Raw genomic sequence first — 15,000 nt, forward strand, 5'->3', positions numbered from 1 at the left:
AATAATAAAATTAATAACAAACAAAACAAAATTAGTAATAATACTAATAGTAATAATTATAAAATAATAATAATAATAATAACAATAATAATAATAATAATAATAATAATAATAATAATAATAATAATAATAATAATAATAATAATAATAATAATAATAATAATAATAATAATAATAATAATAATAATAATAATAATAATAATAATGATAATAATAATAATAATTCATCGATCAATATCGCTTTAATTACGAGAAAATCGTAGCTTTCTCTTTCTCTTTCCCTCTCTCTCTCTCTCTCTCTCTCTCTCTCTCTCTCTCTCTCTCCCTCTCCCTCTTCCTCTCTTTTACACACAATTACGAACAAAAGAGAAAAAGAGAAAAAGAGAAAGAAAGAAAGAAAGAAAGAAAGAAAGAAGGAGAACCAACCACCGATCCTAGATGATGAATTTTACAGAGAAATCGTCCGTTCTTCTATGATAATTTCCGTGAAAGAAGGAGGGAAGAAGAGAGAAAGAGAAAGAGAGATAGAAGTAGAGAAAGAGAGAGAGAGAGAGAGAAAGAGAGCAAACGCATGTAGCTGCTTTACCGAGCACGTCTGCGGTGTACGTTCCATGCTCCATAACTGGAACCAGTCTTGATTGTAAGAAGAAAAAGGTATAGATAGGGTAGCTCTAACATAAGTTATACTTATACCTAGGTTATTTCAATAAAAAGAGAAAGAAGATCTTAAAACTCGTCTCTCTCTCTCTCTCTCTCTCTCTCTCTCTCTCTCTCTCTCTCTCTCTCTCTCTCTCTCTCTCTATCTCTTTCTCTCTCTATCCCTTTCTCTCTCTTCTTTCCTCGTTGAGAAATTAACGAAATAACGAAACAAGAACAAGTCTCTTATTTTATACACAAAATCAAAATTAATATGTAAAAGAGAGAGATAGTTAGATAGATATCTAGAAAAAGAAATATATATATATATATATATATATATATATATATATATATATATATATTATAGATAGATAGATAGACAAAGAGAGAGAGAGAGAGAGAGAGAGAGAGAGAGAGAAAGATATTATATTATTGCACATTTTAATATAAAATTCAGATTCGTTATTTAATTTATACTAATAATCTAGAAAACGATATTAATAGGATTTCGAAAGTTTCTAATCATTTCTATGACCCATTAAATAGATAATAATAGATATATACATATAAACATATGTATACAAGTTATTGACGTGATAGTTGTACTCGTCATTGGCGTGTGTGATGTATATATAATTATATTTCTACGGGCCATCGACCCGTCCTCGTCCTCGTCATCGTCGTCGTCGTCGTCGTCGTCGTCGTCGTCGCCGTCGTCGTCGTCGTCGTCGTCGTCGTCCGATGTCGACGACGATGAAACCAAGTTGTTTCTTGGACATAAGATCGATCGTAAGAGCGTTGCGTTTCATGTGCAATAGAAAGAAGCCAAACTACAATCTGACCGTACACTTCTACAATGCGAATTTATATATATATATATATACAAAATATATGTACAAATATATATTTTACATTTGCATATACGTATGTAAGTTTAATTGCAAGTTACATATTTCTTTTTCCTTCTATATCCCTATTCATATCCAATTGTATATTATGTTCAACTTAAAAATAAATTTTTTTTTTTTTTTTTTTTTTTTTTTTTTTTTTTTTTTTTCTTTTTTTTTTCTTCTTTTTTTTTTTTTTTAACGTTAAGAAAGAAAAAGTATTAATCTCTATGATCATCCATGTAACAACGTATATTACATAAATAATCTCTTACGGTCTTTGTAATTATAAATGCATCAATCTCTATAATGGAAATTAATTTATATTAGTTAACTCGTATTATTAATTATTTTAGCTCAATTTATTAATCACATATATAGCTTTTTTTCTTCCTCTTTTTTTGTTTTTTAATGAATTAAAAACGAATTAAGGAATTAAAATCGGTTTCGATCGAAGAGATTAAAAATATTTTTTTTTCTTTTTCATTATTTATAAAATTAAACGGATTAATTTGAAATATAAAAATTCAATTATTATCACTTATTTTTATCAATATATAATGATAATAAAAAAAAAAAATATCAAGAAAGGTATTCGATATGGGAGGAAATATATTACGCGAAATTATTCTTGCGAGTGGTAATGCGTGTTGAAGGACGATTTCGAGTTACGATGTCTATCCATCTAAGGAACAATAGAAAGTTCAATAACCGCTGTTAAATACTCCTTTTCTAAAAACAATAATATTTTGCCATTTGTCAGTTTCTTTCGTCCTTTTTAATATCACCTTTGTATTTATCGTTTACAAAAGATTCAAATGAAACGGAATCGTAATATAAGAATCGCAATTTGTAAATAAGGAAATTAAAAGAAATAGAGAAAAGCTATTAGTAATTATATTATGACTAATAGTTTACTTTCATTTCACGTGAAGGACCTTTATGTCTGTATTTATAGCAATTTCTTGGAAATTCAATGTACGAAGAATATTATATCGCGAATATAAACGACGAAAACGATGAAAATGTAATTTTAAAATATGGAGTAATACGTCGTTTTATATATATATATATATATATATATATATATATATATATATATATATATGTATACACACATACTCGTTTATAATTAATAACCATAAAATCAATTCTTCGATCGACTGATATAAATGGATTTTATGTAATATAAGAGTATATTTAAATCTAGATGAGTGTCAGGTCAACGAACGCAAATTTTCTTACTAATGCTATTATATTCGTATAAACACGAATAAACAATGTAAAATTTAGTATTAATGTCGAAGAATACCTACAATTCGATGCATCCGCGAACAGGTCGACCATCTTTGTTTCGTAACGTGCAATCTATCTTCTTTTGTTTTCTTATACATATGTACTTGGCGCGTTTTCCTACTGTTTTTCATTCGCCATGATACGTTTTACAAATCGCAGAATATATCAAAATATTCCTTGTTCTATCGACGTTTATTTATAGATATTAATTATGAACGAAATCAATCAAATAAATATATAAAACGAACAAACGTGTTATGACGATTAGAACTTTAATAAAAATCATTCGAATAATTGAATAAAAGGAAAGCTTACTTTTTTCGAAGTTTGAACTCGAATGACGTTCACCTAAAGATGATAAATGACGTCGAGGATGACGATGATAATAACCAATAAAAATCACTCTTTTTGATATTTTTAATTCTCTTATTCTAATTTCACAAAAGTCTACACACTTGATACACGTTGTTCGAATTTTCAAAAATCTATTGATCGATGTTCCAAAGAAGAATAAAATAAGACATAAGAAAAGATATATATATATATATATATATATATATATATATATAATAAAATAACACGTAAAAGATAGCGAGGAAAAGGAGACCGAGAGAAAAAGGAGCCGAGAACGACCTGCCTCCTTACGTAGCCGTTTGAAAACTCGTGCAACACGCTTCGTGCGAACGTCGCGATACTCTACCTTCCCCCTCCTTCCCAGCTCGCTACAGCTATTCCCGCGCGCGACCTTCCCCCCACCCCACTACACTCCTGCGCGCGCATAACGCGATCGTGTATACAAGGAAACATCTCATCTAACTACCACCACCGTCGCTATCATAATTTACACCCTACTCCTGCCTTCATAACTAACGTATTTCAACGCACTTGTTTCCTTAAAAAAACAAAAAAAAAAAAAAAACGAAAAAAAGAAAGAAAAACGAAAAGATAAAATTAAAAGGAAGAAATAGTATATGATTTACGAACTTTCCCTTTTTGCTCATAAAACGTTCCTTCTAATTAACGTACACGTTTCTATACGACGATAACGATATCAATGTTTATTTCGATTAAAACTTAATATATTATAGATCTTTTATTTTCTCAGGAATAATTTGATATTATATACGTACATGTGCATTTTTCGAAAATTCAAATATTTGTTAAATATATATATATATATATATCGACATTATTTTCTTTAATTATATATTTTAAATGTTTATCGAATTATTACTTTTTCTCTCTTTAATTACTATTAATTTAAAATTTCAATAAATTATTTAATCGTAAATTAGATCGTTTTACTTTATAATATTTGAAAATAATCGTTCCTAAAGAGGTTAAGAACGCCTGGTTATATAAAAAACGAAAACTGAAGTGCATTTTCTGAGAAGTTGGAGTAACAAAAACTAGAAGTACAGAGTAAGAAAACGTCGAAGGGACCGGTTGAAAACTTGTCATGTACGGAGCTCAAAATAAGTGGCCCATTTACAAACTCCATGTACATGAATATATACGTACTTACATAGAACGACGAGTTTCTTTCGAATTTCAAATGCGTTTCATGATACAAAGTTACGAAAGAGTATATATATATGCATCATATATATGTATATAATATGTACATATATATATATATATATATATATATATATATATATGCACGTATATACACAGGGCCATTTTGAACTGCTAGCCGGCCCTATCAATACGCACTGAGAGTAGATTCATAACCTAACCTACCTACCAAATCTCGACCCTATTCACACACATTCAAATTGCACCGCCAGATGATAGGTTTCGTGAAATTTATTCAAACTTGACAAATAAAATAAAGAATTTTCAATATAAATGAGATGTAACACTTTCACAAAATAATATGTAAATAAATCAATTATTTCGCACTCATTATTCTCATTAAGAATGAATATCTCCAGAAGTTACTCACTTTATAAATTTTATTTGTTCATCAATTGTTTTGTGCTTCTCTAGTTTTTTTTTCTTTTTTTTTTTTTTTTTAAATAAATTTTCTGTATTACATCTTGTAAATTATATTTATGTGAATTTGTAAAATAAATAAATAAAAATGCCAATAACATGTCAAGGCAATGACAATTGGTAAGTCTATGATAGGAATTTAACATTTTTTTTTTTTGTTCATTACAATGTTTCTTTTTTTTCTTTATTATAGTTCAGTATGCATGCCATGTACTCCTTATTCTCCATGTTCACCATGTACTATTTGGAGACAATATTCCCCATGGATTCAATGTCCACCAAAATTTGGTTCACCTTGTAAAGTCAAACCTAAAATTACTACCTCTGTAAGATTTGGTGGATTGAAATATGAAGCACGTAATGTTTTACCAACTCCACCTGTTCTGTGCAGTCCACCACCATTTTATCCTATTCTTGCTGGTTAGTTATCTTCTGCTATCTTTAAATTATATACTATTCTATATAATTATCTGTTATTTTTTAATTCTTAGGCACTTATCCTTTCTGTAATTGGTAAAGTCCATGTGCTAAATCATCTGTTTTAATAATACTATCGATACCTTGACACATTTTGCTACTTTATTAGTATTATTGAAATAAGTATTTTGTTAAAAAGAAAATAAACATTGTGTGAAACTGCAGAATAGGTATCATTAAACTATTAACTAAACTTGTATTATTTTTGTTGTCCTTTTACGTATCTATTATAATGATTCTACAAAGGTAAAAGGTTTATACTTTTACAAGAAAAATTCACGCCCAAACATTTTAATTTATTATTTTACACATTCACATTAAGAAAAACTTGATTAGAGTACGTCAGTGTCTCTTGTACCGTTTATGTCAGTATAACTACAACTTAGGAGTTTACAGTGCTAAAATGTATGGCATTCCAAACACTTGCACCTTCTTCTTTGATAGCTCATAGTTCTAACGACACACGCGATAAAATGTTCCGTATTTCATAAATTAATGTGCTAAGGATGCTTGTATCTCACAACGATCCTTTTTCAAAATATACAAAAAAGAAAAAAAAAATCTTTCTCATGTTGCATTCTTTCCTTTGTCTTGCCAAGTCTTTAACTTTAGCATAGATGTAGAAAAGACACATCACGATATCTGTATTCCACTAACAATCATGACAACATCCAAAGTTCTCGAGTGTGTATCACCACTGACCAGATTATTTAGATGGATATGTTGCCTTTTTATTTCAGCCACAAGTAAAAATTTCTTACATCTTGCTAAAGCCTTTGGTAGGGTTTCCTGTCCGTGAAGAGGTTCTTGAGGAAATACACTTGTCCTATAGGGATAGATAGAATAGCTACGGTTTCCATCATGGACCACCATAAAACCCGTTCATTCAAATCTTCAGCTCGTTTACGACCTTGAGCTTCTCTTAATCGATGATGCGTTTGGTAATCAAGAATATTATTTAGATTTTCATGGATTACTTGTGCCGATGACTCCATCTAAAGAGTAACAATAAAATAGAGATATATTTATTATGTTATATCTATCTCAATAATTTAAACGACATTCTTATACTTACTTGAGTCATAACAGTGACATGCTCTCCTAAACCGGGAAGTGGTAATTCATTTCCAACTTGGAAATCCATATATACAAGCTTATGGGAGAATGTAGAAAACTCATTACTAAAACATACTTTATATACTCCTGACATAGTTGGTATGAATGGATGAGAGTCAAATTGTGTTTTCACTTGTTTATAAATGATTTCTTTATTCGGTGCCTCTAATGTAACATCTACGTCGTATTGACCTCCAGTTACTACCTAATTTAATAGAAAATAAAACGATATTATCAGTAAATATAGGTACTTTATTAAATAAATGTACTAATGCGTCTTATAAAATGTTATTAAATGTTGATTTATCTTACGTAATTTTCAAATATACATACGTATGAAAATTATAACGGAATAAGTTCAATTAAAAGGACAGATATGTACAAACCTGAAATTCAAGTGTTGAGGAAACATTCTTTTCAATTTCTTGATAAAAACATTCTTTTGCATTATCAGACAATTCGAAGCTTAACTCGACGCCACCCGTAAGTAAAATAGTGTGAAAAAGCATTGAAACAATAAGCATCCATGTCGACCAGTAATCCATTCTTCGTTTCATTTAATTTATCTAATTATTATTAAACACACATTTACACGCACCTTCTACGAACTACAATTCTTTTAATAAATCGTATTTGCGACGGAATAGTCGACTCCCTAACAAAATTTACTTCAAATAATCTATTTTAACGTGGCCGGATATTAGTCGACGCTATGAATTGCGACATCTCGAATTCGGAAGTGGCTGTAGACACGTCCATTTTCTCTGACGTCATTTTGACACAGTCATTTTATTAAAGAGAGATAGAATGAGAGAGGTTTTTATTTAAAAAATTTCAGAAAATAATTGGAATATTACAAAAGTAAAATAAGTAAAAGTATAAATTAGTCAAAATATTTGAAAAAAAAAAACGCAATTCATTTTACTTGTTTCTTTACTATAAAACGAGAGAATGGATTAAAACAAAATAATCTTTATATGAATGGATAATTTAACCTATTCGAAATACCATCGTAAAGTTTAACTTTTATTCATTGTATTTCTTATTCCAATTTTCTTCAAATTTTAAGTACAACTATTTCCTTGATGAGGATATAAATAAAACAAATATGGCGCGCAATTGGCGGTAGATTTAAAATGGTTCCGATCGATTGAAAATCGTATATTATATATATATATATATATATATATATATATATATATATATATATATTAATAATAATTTTCAACAATGGATATAAATTAATAATTCAGAAAATGTAAATATAATTGTACGTTCTAACGAATATTGTAAGATGAAAAAATTTTTAATTTAAATCGAAAAATGAAAATGACTTTTTTTTTTTAATCGAAGAAGTTGTAAGGAAATGCGAATCAAAGCCATTGCTATTACATAGAAAGGTTTGCGTGAGGCGCCTAAGGGGTTGTTTCGTCGTTCTTTACTGCTTGTGGAAGGGTGTATAGAAAGGGTGCAAAGGGTCCTTTCAGTTAGGGAGGCGGATCAGTCAACCCAGATAGGCTAGATAAGATTAAATATAAAAAAAAAATCATAATGTTGTCGAAATTCAACAAATACATTTTCCCTTATTTGAAATTGAATATTTCAGTGTTTTTATTACAAGAATATTCATTTTATTAATAATTAGTATTTTATAATGACGTATAAGATATTATTTCGAAAGTATGTTACAAATACGAAACGACATTTTAAGTGTGCAGGATCCAGCTTAATTAATTACTTTTATAATTTATCTAATCTGACGACTCGTCAGACCCTTGTTCTCTAAATTATCTAGATCCAATCGGTTTTTAAATTTTTGTGCAAGATGAAAATCAGTGATGAAGTGCTTTTAAGAAAAATTTCTTTAGTTTAGTTCTTTTTAAATTCGTCGAAGGAGATATTAAAATGGAACAAAAGATTATGTAGCACACACACACACATACACACACACATACACACATAGAGAGATACATTGAATAAAGAAAAATTTATATATATGAAAATTTTTATACTCATATAAAATATATATAAATTTATATACAATATTTTGATTCATAATATTGATTCTCGTACGTTTCTCGTATCACACGATACAAAAAAAAATCGTGTTCCATGTGAATTAGATAAAAGCTAGAAGTTAGTTTCCGTTCTTGAAACTTTTACTTTATGTTATTAGTTCAAAGCAGTTTAAAGATTATTATATATAAAAATATTTTTCTATATCTTCTAAAGTATTGTAAATATTTTTAATCAATATATCAATGAATAAATTGAACTCGTTGATACATTAATTCGTTTATGTAACATATCAGTTTTAATATTATACTATTTTATTATTATATTTTCAAAAAGACAAAATGGGCGTAAGTGAAATAAATATGTGGATATTGATACGTAGGTACGATCAAATTGGTAAGTTTACGATTATATATGTATTATTTTATATATATATATATATATATATAAGTATACATGTATATAAATATATATGTAAAAGAAAACTATACAAATATATGATCTCTAAACAAAAAAGGTTAAGAGATAATAAAATTAATATTTCTTAAATATAATTAAATTATATCATTTTTTAAATATATACTATTTATTTTTATATTAATTAATATATATTATTACTTTTGTTTTTAGAATCAGAAAATGACACATTACAAACAACTTTAAATTGTTTTACTGTTGTACCTGGAGTAACGTTAGATGAATTAAGAATATCTATTTATTATTGGGCCGGTATAGAAAAAGATAATAATAAAGTATTAAAAATTAGAAGATACGATAATAATTTGATACCATTGTCTTCTTTGCTCAGAGGATCTCATAAAGACAAGTATAATAAATTGATGGTTTATCAAAAATTAGATTAATAATAGCATAAAATAAATCAGAAATGTACAATATGTTCATTTTCTGAGAGAAAATTAATGGTTTACAGGCCTTTTATCATTGATGTTGTTGGAGTACATCAATTTTGTAAGTAATAGTATTATTACTTGTACTTAACGAATAAAAAATACATATAATTATATTCATTTATTTCCTTTTTCATTTCTAAATACAGGTCCTATAGAAGAACGGAGCCTACCACCTGGTTATTTAGACGCTTTCAAATCTAAACTTGCCAATTTAGAAAAACGGGTAATAATTAATACATTTACGCTTAGTCGCTTATGATTATGCAAACTTTTTTTTAAGTGTTTTCTAATTATACTTGCACCTGTGATAAACAGTAGTAAATGCTTGCAGGTGATGATGGTAGAATCATTTTTACCTAATATGACTTCTTCTCATACGCGTGCGGTAGAAACTATGGTAACTCAGTTAACAAATTGTGTTAACTTCTTAGATCATAGACTGGATGAATTAGCACCACAATGTTGGAAAAGTCAAATTCAATCGGCAGCCTCTTGAAAATGGGACACCAATAATATGTGACTGAGAATGCATGTTAACCTATTTATCGGAGATTTAGAATTTTAACAAGAAGAATACGAATAACTACATTAAGAAATGGCAATGATATTGGATATCAAATTCTAAATCAAAGCGATCTTGTACTTTACATCTACATGTACATATGGTAAAAAACATAAGAAAACAAATAAAATAATTTTGAGTGTCATTCCATCTCTTGTACGTTCGATAATTATGTATAATATATTTATCATTTATGTGAATTATATTTTAATTAAATGAAATGGAGTCAATTAGCTTGACGGTACTTATATTATGTTACAAAAAAAGCTTGATTCTCATTGAAGAAAATCATAACAGAAATGGTGTTACTTAGAGAACAGAGTTTAAGTATATAAAAATAAAGCTTTTTAATATATTCGAAAACCTTTTAATCCTTTTAATTATTATATATATATATATATATATATATATATATATATAAATTAATTTTAACAATGTAAAGTATATATGTAGAAATAGAATATGATTAATACATAAATTAACAATCGTACAAACGTTTTAATATTAAAATTTTATTTAATATTTAAAAAGAGTTAAATTTTCATCTGAAAGTTGTTGGTCTTGTGTAATATAATTTTGAGGATTATTGGGTGAGTTATCTTTTAAAAGTAATATTTAAACAATAGTGAGCTTTTGTCCTGAGCAACATGTACAACTTTTGTGTGGAATCCTTGAGAAGGATTCTTCGATTTTAGATTTTGGATGGGTCTTCTTTCAATAAAAAATCAAGCTGACTTTGATACTCCGGTAGTACTTATGATATATTAAAATCTAAATCTAAATTATACGCAAGTTATATGTTATATCGCACGTATTATCGAACGAATAGCTGCATATCTTTATACGTTTCCAAAATCTTTTCTTTCCATATCTAATTAAACATTAAAATATTCATATTTTATGTTGTAACTTATCGTACAAAAGTATAATTAATTATTTTATAAATTCAATGATTATTACTCGATTACTTTATTACGTAGCAGTTACTTATAAACATTTATTAATTCAATTTGATTTAGCATATAAGAAAAAGTTTGCACCTAACTTTCTGATATTATTAATATAGAAAAATGTCATAGTATAATCCCATTTAATGTTTATTATTGTTTTATAGAAGAAAAAAAAACTTGTTATTGATATTATCTTTTATTAGTTATATTTTATGTTATGTATTCCATTCGCAATGTCGAGTAAATGACTGCTTAAATACGCTTTAACTATTTGTATAAGTAATTGATAAGAAAAAAAAAAAAAAAAAAAATAAGTTCGTGTAATTATCAAACACTTCTCAATTAATCTATCTTCAGAGAAGTATAATCTGATAAATTTTTCTTCCTTTCTGTCAGACCTTTACGATATACAAAAGTAGTTTTCTTACATTGTAAATCGATTGTTAGATTATTCACGAAAAGGGTTATAATCTAACGAGCTTATACATCGATGCAATAAGTGCATAGTGATGGAAGCAGTGGTTTTTCTATTGTATTTGTAGTTCATATTTTGTCCACATGTGTCGCTGAAGTCACAAATGCTATGAGCGAAAAATTGTGTAGATTTTTAAGATAAGAAACATCTGACGGTAACGAAAACAGCGCGAAGTAAGTCGATTCTGATTGGTTGATTTTAATACAGTCAAATGAATGATATTAGCCAATCATATTTTATTACGAATTTATATATAAAAAGAAATAAATATATCGAATTCATCATAATAATAAAAATAATTTTAATAATAATTAATATTTATTAATTATTCACATGAAAAAAAGAAATGGTATATAAACGATTAACGTGACATTTTATTATTATTAATATTCGCGTTATAGATATGATATAATTTAGAATAGCAGATAACCTTTTTAATATACTAATCCTGTGTAAATTATTCTTTCATAGATATTAAAAAATATATAACAAAAATTAATTTTACGTTTTATGTGTATTATTCAAATCAAAGACATAGGATAATAATCATTCGATTGTGTATACTAACTTTCTAATACGGTTACGTACTTTTTATTTTATGTGATTCACTTGCGTTATTAAGAAGATGCGTGGCGGTACACTTCGAATTGTTAATTTTTTGTTTTTACAAAAACGTTTCTGTTCTCAACAAGTGAGAGTGAGATTTGCTCCGAGTCCTACTGGTATATACAGTTTTTATCCTTAATTATGTTACGTGTTGATAATTTAGACAATATAGGATAATATAATTATTCTTATTAGGTTAGATTTTTTTTTTTTTGTTTTTTTACATGCGGATTCTCGCATTACTATAACATATGGTTAAGTATTTTTTTACTTTAGAATATATTTTATTTATGCATGCGATATTTAACTTATTTATTATGATCAATTGTATGAATAAATATATTAAAGTTTAATTGTTGTTATATATGTTTGATAGGCTATTTACATTTGGGAGGCTTGCGTACTGCTCTGTACAATTATTTATTTGCACGTGCTAATAATGGCACATTTATTTTACGAATTGAGGATACAGATAAATCTAGAACAATACCTGGTGCAATAGAAAAATTATATGATGACTTGATATGGGTTGGAATTATATCCGATGAAGATCCGATGAGAGGTGGCCCATACGGACCTTATCTTCAATCTAAACGACTTGAAATATATAAGTAAGATGTATCATAATTAAAGAATATTAGGAAAATATTAGGAAATATAGAAAGTATTAATTTTATATATTCATTTCTAATCATATAAATTTCAGAGAAAATATAAAAACACTTCTTGAAAATAAAACTGCGTATTATTGTTTTTGTTCAGAGAGTAGAATGAATTTATTAAGACGAGAAGCAATAAAAAATGGACGTGTGTCTAAATATGATAATAAATGTAGACATTCTACCGACGATGAGATCAATGAAAAATTAAAAAATGGAATACCATATTGTATTCGATTTAAGGTATATTCAAGACAATTTTATAATCTCATATTCTTTAATGAAATTTTATTTACTGTTCTACTATTTATTGTTTAGCTATCATCAGATATAGAAGTATTCGATGATATGATTTATGGTCGTGTAGCTCATGATATTACACAGATTGAAGGTGATCCTGTAATTATGAAATCTGATGGTTTTCCTACTTATCATTTTGCAAATGTTGTTGACGATCATTATATGAACATTTCTCATGTTTTAAGAGGAGTAGAGTGGCAAATATCTACCCCTAAACATATAATGCTTTATAAGTAAGAATATATCTAAACTTAATATTCTTTTTATACAAGATATTAAATTTACAATAGGATAATTGGTTGATCAATTCAATGTTTCTTTTCTTTTTTTTCTTTTTTTTTTTTTTTTTTTTCATTTCAGAGCATTTGGTTGGAAGCCACCTATTTATGGTCATTTACCTTTAATATTAAACAGCGATGGTTCAAAATTATCCAAACGACAAGATGGTATAAGAATTGATTCATTTCGAAATTCTAATATCTTTCCATTGGCATTATTGAATTATGTTACTCAGGCTGGTGGTGGTTTCATAAGAAATTCAGATGTTCAAATATATACTTACGAACATTTGATTAAACAGGTCAATATATTTGAATTTTTTATTAATCTTATAATGTTAATATATATATATATATATTTTTTTTTAAATGTTTACATATATCATTTTTTCGTTTTTTTAGTTCGATATTAAAAGGATAAATGGAAATTCTTCAAAATTAGCACCTGAAAAATTATTAGAACTTAATAAGTTAGAGATATCTCGATTATTAAGCAATCAAAATAATTATAAATTTTTGGTTGAAAGAGTAAAAAAAATAGTACAAGAAACATTTTCAAATTGGTAAGTTCCCTTTCTATTGATTATGAAATCAAGTATTATTTATTTAGAACAAATTGCATTATTTTACTTTGTCAACGTATTAATGATTTCAACTTTTTTTTTTTTTTTTTTTTTTTTAGCGAAGATAAAATACTTAAATTAGACGAAGATCACATTATTCAAACTTTGAAATGGGCACAATATAGGATTAATAAGTTAAGCGATCTTGTAAAACCTGATTTTGCATTTATATGGGTTATACCAACTTCTCTTCCTGACATTATTTCATCTAAATTTATAGGTATAATATTACAATTAATATTGAATGAAGCAGTATATGTGACATTATCTTATTGATAGTTAATTTTTAATTGATAATTAATTTTATTAATAATTGTAGGCGCTATTAAAAATTTGGACGAAAAATTAACTGAGACTGATGAGAACAATTTATCAACAGATATATCGAAATTATATTTAAAAGAACTTGCTGAAAAGAATGATATTTCATTTCCTAGTTTGATGAAAACGCTTCGTAAAGTTCTTAGTGGTTTAGAGGTAATGATCTACGATACTATATGATAATATAATATAATAGGAATGTACAAAATAACAAAGATTTTTTTTTTTTTTTTATCTTAGAAAGGACCAGGTGTAATCGAAATGATCGAAATTCTGGGGAAAAATGAGACACAATTACGTTTGAAACGTTGCCTTTCATGAAAAAATACAATGATATTGAATATTGGATGAAACCAAAAGGCTCGTGTAATGATCTTGAAAACACATGATATTTTGAATATTTCAATTAATAGATGATCCAATGATATTTACAGTTTTAACGATGCAATCTATGTAAATACTTTTTTCTTTTTTTTTTTTCTTTTTTTTTTTTTTTTCAAGAAAAATCATTTATGTAAGTAAATGCAAAAAAGGCAATATGTAACTAAGAATTTCTTATTAATAATGATTCAAAAGTTTGATGTTTTTCTTGTGTATAATAGTGTTTCTCATAAAATTCTTTTAATATATTTGACTTTAATATAACATTTTCGTTTATTATTTCTAATCATGAAAATAGTACAAATAAAAATTACATGAAGATAATATGTAATTTATTGTAATTATATAAATTTTTTTCATTCCATAGATAAATTTTATATTGCCAAATACTTTTATTTGATATCACTAACACTTATGATTATACGATTAAATCACAAAGCTATTAGTAGCTTCTTGGAATATTATCAGAGTAATTGATCTTTTTTAATCGATATAAAAAAATTCA

At 26.8% G+C, this 15,000-nt stretch overlaps 4 protein-coding genes and 1 long non-coding RNA gene across 11 annotated transcripts in view; 2 read left to right on the plus strand and 3 right to left on the minus strand.

Annotated features, from left to right (window-relative positions):
• The window catches only part of LOC124954580, a 30,237-nt gene extending 26,960 nt beyond the window's left edge, over positions 1–3,277 (minus strand). The window contains exons 1-2 of one of the 4 annotated variants that reach the window (XM_047507724.1): positions 3,138–3,259; positions 2,843–3,004 (exon numbers count right to left, since the gene is read on the minus strand). The gene's annotated coding sequence lies outside the window, so the exon portion shown is untranslated. Of the gene's footprint in view, positions 1–2,838 lie in introns of all 4 variants that reach the window. The other 3 variants (XM_047507722.1, XM_047507727.1, XM_047507723.1) reach the window with 3 other exon arrangements.
• Positions 3,278–5,572: 2,295 nt separating this feature from the next.
• LOC124954470 (transmembrane emp24 domain-containing protein 7) lies at positions 5,573–7,163 on the minus strand. Its single transcript, XM_047507472.1, has 3 exons — positions 6,800–7,163; positions 6,373–6,618; positions 5,573–6,292 (listed from the first exon to the last, which is right to left on the minus strand). Exons 1-3 carry the CDS (start codon positions 6,968–6,970, stop codon positions 6,065–6,067), a joined length of 645 nt encoding a protein of 214 aa, XP_047363428.1. The 5' UTR covers positions 6,971–7,163; the 3' UTR covers positions 5,573–6,064.
• A 1,389-nt stretch (positions 7,164–8,552) lies between these two features.
• Positions 8,553–10,102, plus strand: LOC124954276. 3 transcript variants are annotated; one of them, XM_047506936.1, is made up of 6 exons: positions 8,553–8,825; positions 9,060–9,255; positions 9,361–9,398; positions 9,487–9,563; positions 9,672–9,680; positions 9,772–10,102. In XM_047506936.1, exons 1-6 carry the CDS (start codon positions 8,771–8,773, stop codon positions 9,790–9,792), a joined length of 396 nt encoding a protein of 131 aa, XP_047362892.1. In that variant the 5' UTR covers positions 8,553–8,770; the 3' UTR covers positions 9,793–10,102. The 3 variants fall into 3 exon arrangements, with proteins under 3 accessions (XP_047362892.1, XP_047362893.1, XP_047362891.1); XM_047506937.1 differs by lacking the exon at positions 9,672–9,680 and having other exon boundaries at positions 8,554–8,825; XM_047506935.1 differs by having other exon boundaries at positions 8,556–8,825; positions 9,672–10,102.
• A 292-nt stretch (positions 10,103–10,394) lies between these two features.
• On the minus strand, positions 10,395–11,623 carry LOC124954566. The gene is made up of 2 exons (XR_007102572.1): positions 11,281–11,623; positions 10,395–10,773 (listed from the first exon to the last, which is right to left on the minus strand). It is a non-coding gene; the product is annotated as an uncharacterized LOC124954566 (long non-coding RNA).
• Positions 11,624–11,739: 116 nt separating this feature from the next.
• The window catches only part of LOC124954563 (probable glutamate--tRNA ligase, mitochondrial), a 3,940-nt gene continuing 679 nt past the window's right edge, over positions 11,740–15,000 (plus strand). The window contains exons 1-10 of one of the 2 annotated variants that reach the window (XM_047507693.1): positions 11,742–12,049; positions 12,129–12,187; positions 12,310–12,544; positions 12,640–12,835; positions 12,911–13,125; positions 13,253–13,472; positions 13,573–13,733; positions 13,853–14,013; positions 14,113–14,270; positions 14,355–15,000. The exon at positions 14,355–15,000 is cut by the window's right edge and continues 679 nt beyond it. In XM_047507693.1, the coding sequence (XP_047363649.1) occupies positions 12,489–12,544; positions 12,640–12,835; positions 12,911–13,125; positions 13,253–13,472; positions 13,573–13,733; positions 13,853–14,013; positions 14,113–14,270; positions 14,355–14,435 (1,248 nt within the window). In that variant the 5' untranslated portion in view covers positions 11,742–12,049; positions 12,129–12,187; positions 12,310–12,488 and the 3' untranslated portion in view covers positions 14,436–15,000. Of the gene's footprint in view, positions 12,050–12,128; positions 12,188–12,309; positions 12,545–12,639; positions 12,836–12,910; positions 13,126–13,252; positions 13,473–13,572; positions 13,734–13,852; positions 14,014–14,112; positions 14,271–14,354 lie in introns of both variants that reach the window. The other variant, XM_047507692.1, reaches the window with a different exon arrangement.

This window comes from Vespa velutina, chromosome 15 (assembly GCF_912470025.1).
Source record: "Vespa velutina chromosome 15, iVesVel2.1, whole genome shotgun sequence".
Lineage (NCBI taxonomy): Eukaryota > Metazoa > Arthropoda > Insecta > Hymenoptera > Vespidae > Vespa > Vespa velutina.

What these genes read in the sequence shown, in the direction of transcription:
- LOC124954470 (XM_047507472.1), bottom strand. Translation starts at nt 6,970, where the DNA reads ATGAAACGAAGAATGGATTACTGGTCGACATGGATGCTTATTGTTTCA. An exon ending in CCTCAACACTTGAATTTCAG is followed by an intron (nt 6,619 to 6,799) that starts GTTTGTACATAT and finishes CTATTAAATTAG; the next exon opens with GTAGTAACTGGAGGTCAATA. An exon ending in ATGTCACTGTTATGACTCAA is followed by an intron (nt 6,293 to 6,372) that starts GTAAGTATAAGA and finishes GTTACTCTTTAG; the next exon opens with ATGGAGTCATCGGCACAAGT.
- LOC124954276 (XM_047506935.1), top strand. Translation starts at nt 8,771, where the DNA reads ATGGGCGTAAGTGAAATAAATATGTGGATATTGATACGTAGGTACGAT. An exon ending in ACGTAGGTACGATCAAATTG is followed by an intron (nt 8,826 to 9,059) that starts GTAAGTTTACGA and finishes TTTTGTTTTTAG; the next exon opens with AATCAGAAAATGACACATTA. An exon ending in TTGCCAATTTAGAAAAACGG is followed by an intron (nt 9,564 to 9,671) that starts GTAATAATTAAT and finishes AAATGCTTGCAG; the next exon opens with GTGATGATGGTAGAATCATT.